The sequence below is a fragment of the Phoxinus phoxinus genome (genome assembly GCF_949152265.1).
Source record: "Phoxinus phoxinus genome assembly, chromosome: 3".
Taxonomy (NCBI): domain Eukaryota; kingdom Metazoa; phylum Chordata; class Actinopteri; order Cypriniformes; family Leuciscidae; genus Phoxinus; species Phoxinus phoxinus.
The window spans coordinates 45,773,366-45,789,848 of record NC_136878.1 but is presented as its reverse complement, the minus strand read 5'-3'; the positions used below and the strand labels follow the sequence as shown (position 1 = coordinate 45,789,848).

General features: G+C 39.2%; 2 protein-coding genes across 3 annotated transcripts in view; one reads left to right on the top strand and one right to left on the bottom strand.

Moving 5' to 3' along the window:
- The window catches only part of astn2 (astrotactin 2), a 506,843-nt gene that overhangs the window by 412,680 nt on the left and 77,680 nt on the right, over window positions 1-16,483 (top strand). For both annotated transcript variants that reach the window (XM_079606411.1, XM_079606410.1), the window contains 2 exons: window positions 945-1,049; window positions 1,494-1,673. In XM_079606411.1, the coding sequence (XP_079462537.1) occupies window positions 945-1,049; window positions 1,494-1,673 (285 nt within the window). The remainder of the gene's footprint in view (window positions 1-944; window positions 1,050-1,493; window positions 1,674-16,483) is intronic.
- On the bottom strand, window positions 9,456-14,836 carry trim32 (tripartite motif containing 32). The gene is made up of 2 exons (XM_079608223.1): window positions 14,752-14,836; window positions 9,456-12,363 (listed from the first exon to the last, which is right to left on the bottom strand). Exon 2 carries the CDS (start codon window positions 12,335-12,337, stop codon window positions 10,358-10,360), a length of 1,980 nt encoding a protein of 659 aa, XP_079464349.1. The 5' UTR covers window positions 12,338-12,363; window positions 14,752-14,836; the 3' UTR covers window positions 9,456-10,357.

Genomic DNA, 16,483 nt, shown 5'->3' with positions numbered 1-16,483 from the left:
TTAATCTTTACTGAATAACTTTGTAACTTTAATAAGGATTAATTTATATTTTATTTATTTTTAAAAATGCAGCGTTGTTTTATATTTGATTTAAATTTCTGAACTTTGTTCATTGTATGTATTTGTGCTTTTGCTCATTTGTTCTTATTGTATTAATGACTGTATAGTTGCCTTTAATAATGTTTGGAATAAAAATTAGTTAGTCTAGTTTATTAGTTAGTTGTTCTTTAGGGTGCTGGTTTTGTTTATGGTATTCAGTGCAACAGACTGTTTTGAAAGAGTAAATATGTTTGATATGTGAATGTTTGACTTTTTTTACCATATTGGAATTAAAACAGGGACTCAATAAAAATTGGAATCTATAATCAGGATCAGAATTGCTAAAAATTCAACTCATCTACTACATGCTTTTTAGAAGTTTACTTAAGTGTATTAAGAAACAGAATCTCTGTAAGTTCACTTAAGTGGCCTTTTATTTAATCAATATATAATTCAATTCACATTTATTTTTACAGCGCTTTTCACAATACACATCCACATTACAATTTAGAGTGATCTGTCATCAGAGGAAACTGTCTAAGTTATGTATTTCAGAAATGTACATATACAAATCACAGTTAGCCAAAAATGTATTAATTTAAACAATGTTATAATTTAAGGGAAAGAAATGAGCTCATTGAAGTAATGAATACATGTTTGTTAACAAATGATTAGAGAATAATCTGCAAAAAAGATTTGAAGTACACTTCGTCAAGTGCACATTACATACAATTAAGCATACTACTTTTTCAATAGGGGCTCAATGAAGGATTCAGCTTTTCAGTAAACACCTCCTAGAGGAAGACCTCTTTGATTCTCATGGAAACAGTTTATGTCTGAAATGTAGATTTTTTTAAGTTGCAGAAGTGGGACATTAATCAACATCATATATGTTTGTGTTACAGGAGACGCCCAGTTCAGTGAAGCCATGGGATATCCCATGATGCAACAGTGGAGAGTGCGGAGTAACCTGTATAGAGTGAAGCTTAGTGCCATCACCTTGTCCACAGGTACCATAAACAGACAAACAACAAACCTATGAATACTCTTCCTTTATGTGTGTGTGTGTGTGTTCAGTGCATTTATGCTTAAAAGCAAAAATTACATCAATGGGTTACTTTTCATTACAAATGCATGGGACTTTTCTTAGATGGAGCAAAGATATTTTGAGAAACTTTCACATGGTTTGTTATGTTATACATATTTTACACATGTCATATGCATGGTTAATAACTCATGGGGTCCAGCTTTAAAGGGGTTATGAAATGTATTTTCAGATCTCTACATTATGTTTCTGGAGTTAAGCTAATGATGTTTTTTTTGGATCAAAAAAAGTTTTTTTTTTTTTTTTTTAAAAGATGGTGACAATCAAGCAATATTTGACAATCATTAATCAAAGATTTTTTTCAACATAGGACATTCATTGTTTCTCTGTGTGGTGGTGCTTTGCTCAGATTTTTCAAAGGTGCTGAAGTCCCTGACGGCCGACAGCACGCGGGATGAGTTGCTTTCCTTTATTCAGCAGTACGGCAGTCATTACATCTCTGAGGCGCTGTACGGTTCTGAACTCACATGCAACATCTACTTCCCCAGCAAGAAGTCCCAGCAACAGCTCTGGCTCCAGTACCAGAAAGGTAAGAGAAGGGAAAGATGGGTATCCTCACAGACAAATAAAACTAAATAAATATCAATAAATAACATTTAATTTCATAGGGTGTACATTTACACTGGGTAGGGTTGCAGCCGCCATTCGCAAGTTCTTACTTAACCTAGAACGTAAAGTCCTCATGATTAGTAACTATGATTTGTAACTATCACTGTACTTAATTCAGTTGCACCATTTGTTCTTACCACAGAATGCAGATAATATCATAAGCTCACTGTTAAGTAATCTCTTTTAAAATGTAAATGATTGTAAATGTCAGTAATATCATATGTCTAAAGGATTGAATTCTGTCGAGTTAAACAAGAGCTTATTGATGCAATTCAGTCAGTCTGCTATTTTATTACACTTTTAGTCCAATTCTGAGGCTTCCCTAAATATTTAGGTTAGAGTTTTGTTTAATGGTGCAATTCAAAAATATTTAGTAGTGCATGGTGCTTAAACTTGGCTAAGTTGTAACTTGCGTACGGCTTATGCAACCGGCCCCTGCTCTGTGTTGAACGTCAGATATTACACTAGTGGATTCTGGACATGTGCAAAATGAGTTCATGTTCATACAGCATATATGACCTCTGAGTCAACACCCACCTCTGAGACTGCAAATACTCACTCAGACAGCCTACAGGTCGATACAGCGTTTGCAGAGGCAATAAACCAGGGATAGCTAAACTATTGGTTATTTAAAGCTGCAGTACTGAAGATTGCTTGTACGGCTCTTTGCTTTACCCCGATTTGCTTATATAATAATTACTTCAATGGATAGGCTAACTCAAATAACCCTTATAGCGGCTAATAAAAAAACAAAACTGCATGCATTTTGCAGAAGAACATTGTTTTGGTTGTGCTTCGGATTGCGTGAATTTTGCAGATGAATATTACCCTTCATAATAAATGCTTTACAATGAACTCAGTTAGAGATCTAAATGTGGCTATTCATTTGTTCTATAAAAAAACGTAGAGTAATAAAAACGCAATCTCTCCGTCACTTTTACAACATTTCAAATCCCTCAGTTCTCACGATCTCTACAAAAACCAAGGCAATGTTGATCTTGTTTTATTACAAGCTTTGTCACATTCTGTTTTACCAGCAGACTCTCCTCTGTTCAGATTTAGTTTAAAACAGGTCATTTAGTGGCTCCATGTCAACGTTTCTTGATTGTTGTGACGACTAACCTCTGCCTCTCCCACACCAGATACACGACGAAGCAAAATAACTCTTCTATATTTAAAGTTCTGATGAGACATAACGAAATCGACCGAAATTAAGTCACAATCTCGAACTTTGAATAAAAAAATGGAATCGTTGATGCTGCCACGCCCCCATGTCACGTTCGAAAAAAACACGCGTGTTGAAGTGCTGTGAGTCAACCTCCTCTAAAGGGCAGTAGTATGTTCCTGCACAACGGACGAGAAGCGCCGCGCCGCGTCTATGACAACTCAAGGTATCGCACACCGGACGAGAAGCGCCGCGCCGCGACTATGACAACTCGAGGTATCGCACACCGGACGAGAAGCGCCGCGTCTATGACAACTCGAGGTATCGCACACCGGACGAGAAGCGCCGCGTCTATGACAACTCGAGGTATCGCACACCGGATGAGAAGCGCCACGTCTATGACAACTCGAGGTATCACACACCGGACGAGAAGCGCCGCGTCTATGACTACTCGAGGTATCGCACACCGAATGAGAAGCGCCACGTCTATGACAACTCGAGGTATCGCACACCGAATGAGAAGTGCCGCGTCTATGACAACTCGAGGTATCGCACACCGGATGAGAAGCGCCACGTCTATGACAACTCGAGGTATCACACACCGGACGAGAAGCGCCGCGTCTATGACAACTCGAGGTATCGCACACCGGACGAGAAGCGCCACGCCGCGACTATGACAACTCGAGGTATCGCACACCGAATGAGAAGCGCCGCGTATATGACAACTCGAGGTATCACACACCGGACGAGAAGCGCCGCGTCTATGACAACTCGAGGTATCGCACACTGGATGAGAAGCGCCGCGCCGCGACTATGACAACTCGAGGTATCGCACACCGGATGAGAAGCGCCACGTCTATGACAACTCGAGGTATCGCACACCGGACGAGAAGCGCCACGTCTATGACAACTCGAGGTATCGCACACCGGACGAGAAGCGCCACGTCTATGACAACTCGAGGTATCGCACACCGGATGAGAAGCGCCGCTTCTATGACAACTCAAAGGTATCGCACACCGGACAAGAAGCGCCGCGTCTATGACAACTCGAGGTATCGCACACCGGACGAGAACCGCCGCGCCGTGACTATGACAACTCGAGGAATCGCACACCGGATGAGAAGCGCCGCTTCTATGACAACTCGAGGTATCGCACACCGGACGAGAAGCGCCGCGTCTATGACAACTCGAGGTATCGCACACCGGATGAGAAGCGCCGCTTCTATGACAACTCGAGGTATCGCACACCGGACGAGAAGCGCCGCGTCTATGACAACTCGAGGTATCGCACACCGGACGAGAAGTGCCGCGTCTATGACAACTCGAGGTATCGCACACCGGATGAGAAGCACCACGTCTATGACAACTCGAGGTATCGCACACCGGACGAGAAGTGCCGCGTCTATGACAACTCGAGGTATCGCACACCGAATGAGAAGCGCCACGTCTATGACAACTCGAGGTATCGCACACCGAATGAGAAGCGCCACGCCGCGACTATGACAACTCGAGGTATCGCACACCGAATGAGAAGCGCCACGTCTATGACAACTCGAGGTATCGCACACTGGATGAGAAGCGCCGCTTCTATGACAACTCGAGGTATCGCACACCGGATGAGAAGCGCCACGTCTATGACAACTCGAGGTATCGCACACCGGACGAGAAGCGCCGCGTCTATGACAACTCGAGGTATCGCACACTGGATGAGAAGCGCCGCTTCTATGACAACTCGAGGTATCGCACACCGGATGAGAAGCGCCACGTCTATGACAACTCGAGGTATCGCACACCGGACGCGCACTTTCTCAGTTTATGGCCTGCAATATTGCTGTTTAAGGACATTATGGAATTAAGATAATTTCTGTACTATGTCATGATTGTAGGCTACTGTACAATTAAATACGTTGCTTAGTCTGCAGTCTGAATTCACTTTATCTCAGAGCGTCCGTTAACTGAAAGAATTGAGAATATCAAAATTCGATAACATCAGCAATTTTCATTCAACCAGCTGATTTCTGTAAATTCATGTAAAACTAAATGTATATTGCAGCACAGGGTGAAGTCATAACGACGATTTGAGACAAATAAATGTAAATTTAATATAAAACTATGTAAATGGCGCTCTGTGGCGCGGCAGGATTTTGAACAAGGTCCTGCATGAGCCGCTGCTGCCGGGCGCCGCGGACAGACGCCGGTGTGTGCACACTCAGAGAATAATGTGTTCGAAATATAAAGACGTGGCGCTGCGCGACGCATAGATTTATCTGTTAAACCAACAACTGTTTGTTTGTTTTGTTGTGAACTTGACTGTCATCTTCTGTGAAGAAGACTGCAGTTACAAAAGAGAAACTAGATGGCAGGTTATTTTGCTTAAGTTTCCAATTGACTGAAGATATAGGCTAAGTTATCGTTACATTATGTTCTTAATAAATGTTTTAAATTTGACAATGTATGGTGATACATTGCAAACAAAGGTCAGATATTATGCATACAAGTCTGGTCAAAAAATTTACAACTTGTGCTTTAAAAAAAAAAAAAAAGTAAAAACTGAGAATCGAATCAAACCGTGACCTTAGAATCAAAAATTTAATCAAATCGAGGATTTGGAGAATCGTGACACCCCTATAAATAAACCACCCTGCCTGGTCTAAAATATAAATACTTAAAGGATAGTGAATCATGGTAAGACAAAACATGGTTTGGAAGAAGGGTTGATGATGTATTGGCACATTATTTAGATTTAGTTAATTTTGAACAGCAACAAAAACGTTGTACCTTTAAAAAAAAACATTTAACATTTTCAGACAAGAGTTTCAACATTGGACCAGCTTTTCAGAGATCATGACAACTCAAGAGACTACATAGGATTTAAAACCATTTTTTTTCTCAATAAGTCAAACTAACATTGGAAGACAGTCAACTGTGCAAGACATTATTTACGGATATCTTTTTATTCATTTGTTGTTATGTCTTTGCTTTTCTCCACCACTAGAGGCCAAATCCTCCATACTGTAGCTTTAATTGTTTTCAGATGCATCTTTTGAACACCAAGTCTGTGATTAGTTGTGCAGTGAGTCTGAGTGTGGCAACGTCTTAAATCTAGTGGTATGAACTAGGCAGGGATTTTCAAGCAGGGACATCATTCCTGTGAAATCTCATTCATGTCTGCTTATGATACACATAAAAGCTGCTACCGTTTGTGAGCAGTTTTTCTCTTCATTACATGCATCTGATGCGTTGTACTGATCATCATATGGTGTAATTGTGGACGTGTGACAGCTGGAACATTTTAAATAACTTCAGAGATATTGTTTATTAACCTATTTCTTCCTAACACTGTATCCTACAGAATAGTTTAAAATGCATTAATTTGCTTTTAAACATGATTAAAAGTGTCCAACAGTTGACCTGGTAATGGCTTATTTTTCAGTAAAATTAAAAGGCAAAGATATTTAATACAATAGAAGACAAAAACAGACACTCTCATATGTTTCGTTTATTGCACACAATTGGTCATGAACATTACAAACACAAATTCAGGACTCATTTCACTGACACCAACATCAATGCTTGAACATGATTATGTTTAGATGAATTATGAAAGCAATATGTCCATTCAGAATCTCCTGCCATAAACTCTGACAAAAGCGCAACAGTTTGAGAAAATACTCATTGTTTAGGCCTTATTATAACTGATGACCTTAATCATGATGGGTAATATTAAATACCCAGAAAAGGGCTTTTTCAGGCTTTTCAGGCAATTTACATATGACTATCGTATGATTTTTTGCACATTATGCTTTGACAACCAACAAGAAACAAAAAAACACTCACTCATGATGGTCTTCTATTGTACATAAAAACAAAAACAATATGTATTGCATTGTGGATTTAGGTTTGTGCGTTTGCTAAAAGTACAAATAAGTAACAAAATCCCTGGGCCCCATTCTTCAAATATTGCTTTACATCTAAGATAATGATGCTTTACAGATCTTTTAATAGTGATAATTGCTATTTAGCTCTATCTTTTTATTGTGCAAATTTGATTACCGTATCCTGTTAATTGTTAAAGATTGCGTACTCCAGTTTACTGGAAAAGCTCCATGTATTAATGTTTGATACTAAGAAATAAATAAATTGGTCAATGAGCAAGGAAATGGCAATAAATACTATTGAAAATTATTACTAATTGACATTTTATTACATATATGACATTATATTAAGTGAGAGCCATTAAAAAGATGAGCACAATACGAGACGATATTTTAGAAGGCCATAGAATAACTTCTGGATTTGATAAGAGCAAGGAAAGGGTTAGGAACGCAGCCAAAACATTAACATACTGGCAGAAAGAGGGGAATACAAGGGGTTTGTTACATTATTTCCATTTGTATTGTGTCTTTACTCTTGCGTTTCAACAGAATTGGTGATTTATTATGATTTTAGGATTAAAGCTAGATGAATTTAACAAGTTTAATTCTACCTGAATCACAGTAGCATAAAGGCAAAAATAATAATCCTGTATTCTACTTCTAACATGGCAGGCAATTCAATGAAAACAATGTTTAATTTCTAAAAGGTCACATACACCTTTCTAATGACACGACAGACAGTGCATTTTATGTCTGGATCACCTGTGCATTTATTATAAGGCCAATGCAGGCTGGTAATGCACGTTTATTCAAACTTAAGCGCTACAGTTAATAAGGCCAGAAACACTTTACGCAAATGCATGGCCAACCGGTTCAATATACTTGCGTTGTTTGGCAATAAGCAACCTCAAGAAGGTGATATTAGTTACCTTTAAATGTCTGTGCCATTTAAAGGACAATTCCGGCGAAAAATTAACACATGGTTACCGAGTCGATCGTTCTCTGGGATGTGTTTTCATGATCATCGAATGTAAAGAGTTTTATCTCTGAAAAGCTTATAACGCTAGTATATAGGGCATCGAATTTAAGTAAGAAATCGCTAGTTAATACCACTAACAAGGCTTAAAATAGCCTCACACTAACACAGTAGCATAATGAGGGTCCCTACATGCAAACCGTTCGTGGCTCAACTGGTCGAGACTGTTTTCCAAAGATGGCTCCTGCCTGTATACGCGTAATGCACTGTCTTTATAAAATATCTTCTTATTAAACTGTCTGTACACTTACACAGTTCTCAATGCTTCGGTTTGCATGTAGGGACCCTCATTATGCTACCATGTTAGTGTGAGGCTATTTTGAGCCGAGTTAGTGGTATTAACTAGCGATTTACTTTAACTTATTCTATGCCCCATATACTAGCGTTATAAGCTAATCAGTTTTTAGAGATAAAACTCTTTACATTCGATTATCATGAAAACACATCCCAGAGACATCGACTCATCGGTAACCATGTGTTTATTACCCCTACACCCTAAAAAATGCTGGGTTGTTTCAACCCAATTTGGGGTAAAATATGGACAAACCCAGCCGTTGGGTTACATTTTTACATTACATTTTTAACCCAACATTTGGGTTTGTCCATATTTTAACCAAAATTGGGTTGAAACAACCCAGCATTTTTTAGAGTGTAGGTTAATTTTTCGCAGGAATTGTCCTTTAACTGGATATGCTATGACTTTAACTTAGCAAAACTGTTTGTGACAGTAGTTGATCTACAGTAAAGAGAAAATGGTCATAAAACAAGATGTTTGCATTAATGAATGTCTACTACAGCATAGAGAATGCAATGCATACTTGCATTGTGTTATGAAATGTGATGATGGGTTTCCATTCTAATCTAATTGTGATTGTTTCATGTAGCCTTAATCTGACAGACCCGAATGAAAACTAAACATTACTAACAGCATAACCAAGATTTTAAGACAACAAGCTCAGCGCTGTCTAAAGCTTTCAAGGACAGTTTTAAGATCCACCTCTCAAATACAAGGACACTTTAATGCAAATTATAATTTCAAATATGTTGTAAATTGCATGAGTCATTTCCCTTCTTCAGTTGAACTATTGCAGTTACTCTCATGATAGGCTTGTAAATATCTCCAGCATTTGACAGGCCTTTGGTTCCTGAAACATAGCAATGCTTGTACAAATTGGGTTACACTACAGACCATGAATAACTATAATATACAACCTTTGTACAATAACTTAACTTTTTTTTTTTTTTTCAAGCTTACTGTTCTTTAGTTTAACTGCATTTTAAGAAGTAGAAAATTCATACTGTCACAGAAATCAGAAAGTCCTTCAGTTATGAGGGGGCACTTTAATAGAGAGAGCATTATGGGAACCCATTACAACGATTACACACAAACATGACACTCACAGCAGCGTTTTGAGTCACGTTTCCCAAATCACCATCCCATAAGTATATTCTGGGTACAGTTATATTACAAGTTAAGATCAATCATAGCACTTGTGGCATAATATTGATTCCCTCAAAAATTGTATACTGTATATATATATATATATATATATATATATATATATATATATATATATATATATGTTTCAGTGAGGCATTTGCAATGAAGGTGGATGTAGTCAAACCATAAAACTCAGTTTCAAACATATAGCAACAACATGCAAAATAAGTGTTAACAAGACTAGGGTGTTTAACAAAAACAAAACAAAAATCTAAAAAAACAACAAAAAATGCAGAGATCACCTTTACAACTGAAATAATCTACAAATTGTACCATAAAGAGTTTTCTGTGAGTGGTTTTATAAATTCATACGTTTCACACTTCTGCTTTTAAATCCTCCAAACATGATTCCATCTACATAGTAATTGTCTCACCATAACCTTTATTTTTTAAAGAAAATTAGGACTTGTTCTATGATTATCAACATTATGCCACAAATGCTGTTAATTGAGCCTAACTTCAACTGAACCTGGAATATTCCTATAATATCAGTTGTAAAAAATTACTTTGTCATTAACTCACCATCTTAATGACTGTACAGCAGCACACACACAGAAAAACCAAACAGATGAGAACTGAAATGCACATATAAAGAACAACATTTTCAGTTATTGCCATCAGTTGTGCTATATTTCAAAATCCATGTGTCTAAAGAGGGGGTGCCCAATCCTGCTCCTGCCGATCGACTGTCCTGCACAGTTCATCTCCAACCCTAATCAAACACCCCTGAAACAACCTATTAAGGTCTTCAGGATCACTTGAAAATGAAAGGCAGGTGTGTTTGATTAGGGTTGGAGATGAACTGTGCAGAACAGTCGATCAGCAGGAGCAGGATCGGGCACCCCTGGCCTAAAGCATCCATAATGATACCCATAATCCATAATCCAATTGCTCCATGGCAGTGGTGAATGGTTGCAGCGTAGCTACTTGATCCCAGCCGCTGAAAGTCACAGGTCATTAAGCAAACGCATTTGAAATAAAGCCATTGAATTAAAGTGACTAATCTTATAAAGTGTCCACAGCAGTCTTAACATGTAGAGGAACGTCTCCTCTGCAAGTACGTGTAAACCTTCACACAGTGGTCCCAGCAATCCAAGACAAGCAGTTGTCCCTTCTGGGTAACAGCAACCCCTACAGGGCAAGTAAGGCCCTCCTGAATGAGAATGTTATAACCACCTTCTTTGGGGAACTGCAATATCTCCTTACGCCCACTATCCGTCACGATCAAGTCCCCGTTGGAGTCCACACACATCCCGGTGATGCAACGGAAGTCCTCATTCTCTGAGAAGAAGTGGCTGAGTTGCTTTCCCAACTGCCCATCCATTCCCACCGAGCCGATGGAAAACCCCCCTTCGAGGTGGTGTTCATTGTGTCTATTCTCGATGTTTAGACCCAAGCCCTGTGTAAAGTAGACCGTACCTGAGGAGTCGCAAGTTACAAATTTGGGTCTGACGGCCGAGCATAGTCGGTTATAGTTCACTACCCCTACATTGCGATCCACAGCCAGGCACCACAGCTTCCCGCCCTCGACATCGGACACGACAAACTGCCCTGAAGGCATAGCCGCGATTCCCCATGGCTTAATGAGTTGGTTCTTGTGGCAGGCAACGCAGTGGCCATCGGTGGTGTAAACCTTCACAGAGTTGTCATAATTATCAGTGACACCGATGAGTCCCTGAGCATTGATTGCAATTGAGAGAGGGATGAGGTTGGGAAGGTCAGCACCGAGGAAGCTCAAGACGAAGTTGTCGATGCTGCTCGGGTTGCGCCGTATCTCCTTTTGGAAGCCCTTGCGATTGAAGATCTGAATGCGGTAATTCCCTCGATCGGCCACGAGAACCTCACCCTGCGGTGTAACACAAATGCTTACCGGCAAGTTGAACATGCCTGCCAGATTGCCCTTGCATCCCATCTTTTTCACGAACTGACAAAGCTGCCCACCAGAAGCCCCTGGAGTAGGTCCTCCTCCATCTACAGACTTGGACTTGAAGCTACCAGGAGAAGCGCAAACAGCATCTTCAACTGTTGTTACCATGTCAATATCACGATACATGTCCAAAGGGCCGGAAGCGGCGAAATCAAGTCCCTCTTCCTCTTCGGCATTGACAGTGCAGGGTTTTGTGGTCAGTTGCCCCACGTCTAAGGGTTTTGCAAACTCCATTTTAACCAGTTCAGGCTCTTGTAGTTTCAGAACGACAGGAATATTGGTTTTTATGTCCAACTCCTCTTCTTCATTGTTACTCGCTTCCTCCAGTAGAGCAATATCAGTCTGCTTGATCCTCATGGTTAGGTAGTCACACCTTGACACCACCTGCACTTCAGCGATATTGAGAAGGTATGTCTGCTCTTCCAGAATCTGGGCATTGAGCTTCTCCATTTCGGCTAAGGACGTGGCAAAGGCACGACGGGAGCGACCAAGTTCCTCTTGGATCCGCAACTCAGCCTTGGCATACTCTTGCTGTACAGCCTTGTACTTCAGTCGGAGTGATTTTGTCACGTTGTCGATAGCTGCCTTCTTCTTCTGGATATTGCCCATTGCCTCCCGCAAGTTAGAAAGCTTCCCGGTGATGTCTTTCCGGCACTGTTCAGCAGCCACGCGAATGACCTGTACGACATGGCCCTGACGCTGATGCCCCTCACTTTTACAAATATCACACAACGCAACGCTGCAGTCACGGCAGTACTGACGGGGAAGGCGGTTTTTACAAGACTTGCACATGAGGCCCATGGTGGAGACACAAGAACTCGCACAGTCAATGATCTTCAACACGGTGAGATTGTCAGCCAGCTGGGAAATACTGCTCATTCGAGACACCTTGCTGCAAAATGGGCAGCGCACACCATTTATCGTGCTGGCGAGGAGTTTCTCAAGGCACTGGCGACACACAGAGTGACCGCACTGCAGGAGCTTGGGTCGAAGCTGATCCTGGTTGTAGGTTTCCAGGCAAATGGGGCATTCCAGCACCTCCCGGACCAAATCTGGATCTAGGGACGTTGGTGTGGCCATGATGCCTTCTAGTGTCTACAGGGTGTCTACAGGGGAGGAAAAAAGTCATGTCTATGTGTTTGATGTGCATTATGTTCAGTTATAATAAAAAATTACAAAAAGGATAATTGTACTTAAGTTATCGGTCAAAATTGTCATATGGCCTAGTGCGACTATTAATCCCTATAAGGCTGCGATTACATTTGTAGTCTGCATGAAATTGTTTTAAAGTGAATGGCCAACAACACTGTATTTTTACACATTCTCAGAACATGGCTAGGACTGATAATATGGTGTTTTCAGCTTTTTTTTTTTGTGGACAGAAGATAACTCTTTCCCCGTCATTGACAGAAATGTTCAGCTTTCTGTGTTTTCACTGTTATACGTTAGGTGGCACCATTACGACTCTTATGAAAGAGTACTGAATCTCCTGGTCAAAAGACATGTGAAGGAGAAGCAGAAACAAGTGATATCATAGGTACGCAGATGCTTATGTAAAATAACACGATAATCAACAAACAGCATCGAAACTGCCTAATATTACATAATTTTTATGAAACTTATCAACATTCAAGTACTGATAAAAAAGTAATTCTTGAAGCTCAAGCCAAAACAACAAGCCAAATTTGTTTTGTTTTTTAAGCAGAGTCTGTTATTTATTTTTAAATATTTAATATTTAAATATGCATAGAACAAAATATGCAGGGGGGCCTTGAAACACTTGTGAAAATGATCAAAATTGCTGGCGGTGGATAGTAAAAAAAAAAATGTAAACGCCGGTAGGGAAAGAGTTAAAATCATGTCATCTGATGCAAAACGAGATGTCAGGTGAAAGTGAGAAAAGTTATACTACGTTTGTAATGTAAAATATAATTATAGTAATAATAATGATATTCTTGACAGCGTTTCAAAAACAAAACACTGAGTCCACTGCTATTTTTCATACAGTGTGGACTTAAAATGATCACTTGCTAGTTTATAGTTTTTATTGAACATGCTAACTGCTGTCATTTCATGGTTGTTTTTGCTTTGATATCCAAGCAGCCGCAATATGAGATGTTAAATGTCAAATCTCAATCACAACATGACACAACAGAATGTACAAATTTTTGAAACTATGAAATATATATACTTTATTATTGGTAAATACCAAGGATGGTATAATGATAGTATATATGAAGAAATTTAACTATGGACATTTTGATGTATGCATACTTGCTCAAAGTATAAGAAATAGAATTAGCCTTATACAACATTGTTTATTTTTTTAAGTGCATTACCATATGGATGCTTGTTTCTGCCATAGAATAAAAAATAAAAAAGGTAATTGCGACGTTTAATCTCGCAATTCTGACTTTGAAACTCACAGTTGCAACTTTATATCTCGCAAATGTGACTTTATATCTCGCAATTCTGACTTTATATCTCGCAAATCTGACTTTATAACTCGCAGTTGCAACTTTATATCTCGCAAATTTGACTTTATATCTTGCAATTCTGACTTAATAATCTCGCAATTCTGACTTTATATCTCGCAATTCTGACTTTATAACTCGCAAATCTGACTTTATAACTCGCAGTGGCAACTTTAGGCTATATCTCGCAAATTTGACTTTATATCTTGCAATTCTGACTTTATATCTCGCAATCGCGACTTTATACCTTGTAATTCTGACTTTATACCTTGTGATTCTGACTTTATACCTTGTGATTCTTACTTTATATAACAAAATTTTCTATATCACTAGACTTTCTATCTTGTACTTTATATGATGTAAACTCACAGTTGTGAGATTTTAAAAAAGTCGCAATTATTTTTTCAGATGTTTAATTCTGTGGCAGAAACCAAGCTTCCATAATTATCCATTAACAATGATGTTAGTAGAGTCTAGAGCAATGGATGGGATGTAAAGGAACCCATGAGAAAATGTCACGTCATTAAACAGTCTGATGATGACCTGCATTGATGTTGTTTCTGTATTTGCTGGCTGACCTACCACACCTACTGATGCATTTGCACCATGATCATATTATTCCACAAAAACATAATACTACAATCCATTTTCAAATGCTAGGGCATATATTAACATAGTGCAATTGTACTTTTTTTAAACAACTCAGCAGCAACAGCCTGTCTTGTTTATTTTGGTAGCCAGACGTCTAGCTGTAAAATCACCATCATGTTTCTGGACCACGCACTGTCATTTCTTGCACAAGTTTAATGCATGCATCATTTATAGTCACACTTATGCAGGTTATATGTAGTTACATGTCTAATCATCTGATTGACAGGCCCAAAGCTTCAAAACACTGCGACCTGAGTACCGTCATTCCTGTCTTCTGCGTGCATGCACACCAAAATGAAAGCGCAGTCATAAAAGCATGCGAACAACATCCGTGCGTGTTTAATTGTTGATTGTTACATGTTGTCCTACCTTTAGTTCAACAGTAGCTTTTGCTTGATGTGACGACGCGCGCGTCTCTCATGTCAGCGGGTGCGCGCGACACTGCGGAGGTGACGTCATAAAGGAGGTTGATTCTTTGTGTAAGTCCCGCCCCCAGTGGGATTTCGTTGGCTGCTGCGGAAGCGTGATGTGCGCAGGATCCAATCAGATGAGAGGCTGCTGTTGTCATGCGTGATGCGCAAAGTTTATTTCAGTGGCACATAAAAAGTAAGGACTGCTGCTGGAAACACATGGGTGGATCCGAAATAAAAAAAAATAAAAAAGAGAGGAAGAAGAAGAAGAAAACCAGCGAATAATAATTGTATTATTGAGAATATAAAAAGCTGAGAGTTAAATTCATTAAATTAAATTAAATTAAATAAAAAAAAATCAGAAAAAGTTGAGTTTATATTTATTAAACGAAGATATTATTGTATTGTATTACATTATATTATTTTGCATTACATTACATTACAAGCATTGATCAGAGAATGACAGCTGTTATTGTTAAAGATTACACAGACTTAATATGAAAATACTAAAATATATTCAGATGTGTCATACAATATAAAAATTATGCTTCATTACAATTTTCGATAAATTCATGAAAAAAGAATAAGAACTTAGTGTATGATCATTTCCCCCACTATTTTAATATAAAATGTAACTGCAGTGTAATACTTTACCGCTAGATGGCAGCAAATCTCTGTCTGAAAGTATCATTCTGTTAAACGCACATACAAAATCGTACTATTGTGAATACTACAAGAAAATATTGAGAATAAACCTCAATGATTAAACAATGACATTACAAAATTGTCTGAATTTTAATACAGTTATGTTGACAATCTTCAAAATATATTCGTTTGTGACTTGTGTTCAGCAGAAGAACGAAACTCATACAGGTCTGGTCGGAACAGCATGAGGGTGAGAGATGACATGATCTATCTGCGGCTACTTTCAAATTCATAAAGACCAAACAAGAATGCATACACGAATAAGTAAATGCATAGGCTAAGTAGTTTGATAAATGTAATATTTTATAATAAAGTCAGCAAAATGCTAGTCAACATTGATTACATCATTCACAATGCATGATGGGATATGTAGTTCATTCTGTCAGTAAAGAATGCACTGCAATCCAGTGTTGTATCGCTGTCTCTTTTCAACTGTTGAAACTCTAACTCTGTCCCCGGTGTCGGCTCAAGAGATGGCATAGTTTAAAAAAAATGGTTAAGGTCACACACCAGCAAAGAGGGAGAACACAAGTGTGTGTACAGCCAGATGTTTTCTTTTTGACTGGTGGAGAAACACTTCGAAAGGCGCTGCTGATCTGTTTTGCTGCTGAAGTGTTTTGCATTAATGAATAATTTAGAAAAGCATAGACACTGTTACCCGTCATCACTCCAGCCGAGAGTTTCTCTGTGTGATCCTCAAACACTGAGGCTCTGGATCCACACTTCTCTGTGTTGTTGCAGACACAACCGCATCACACTACTTCCTCTCCCACTACACCTCCTCTTCTTTCACCTCCTTTTCCTCATCTTCATCTTCCTCCTCCTCATCTTCCTCCTCTTCTTCCTCCTCATCTTCCTCCTCATCTTCCTCCTCCTCATCTTCCTCCTCCTCATCTTCCTCCTCATCTTCCTCCTCATCTTCCACCTCCTCTTCCTCATCTTCCTCATCTTCCTCCTCCTCTTCCACCTCATCTTCCACCTCATCT

Excerpts from the sequence above, each read along its gene's own strand:
- trim32 (XM_079608223.1), bottom strand. The coding sequence starts at position 12,337 with ATGGCCACACCAACGTCCCTAGATCCAGATTTGGTCCGGGAGGTGCTG.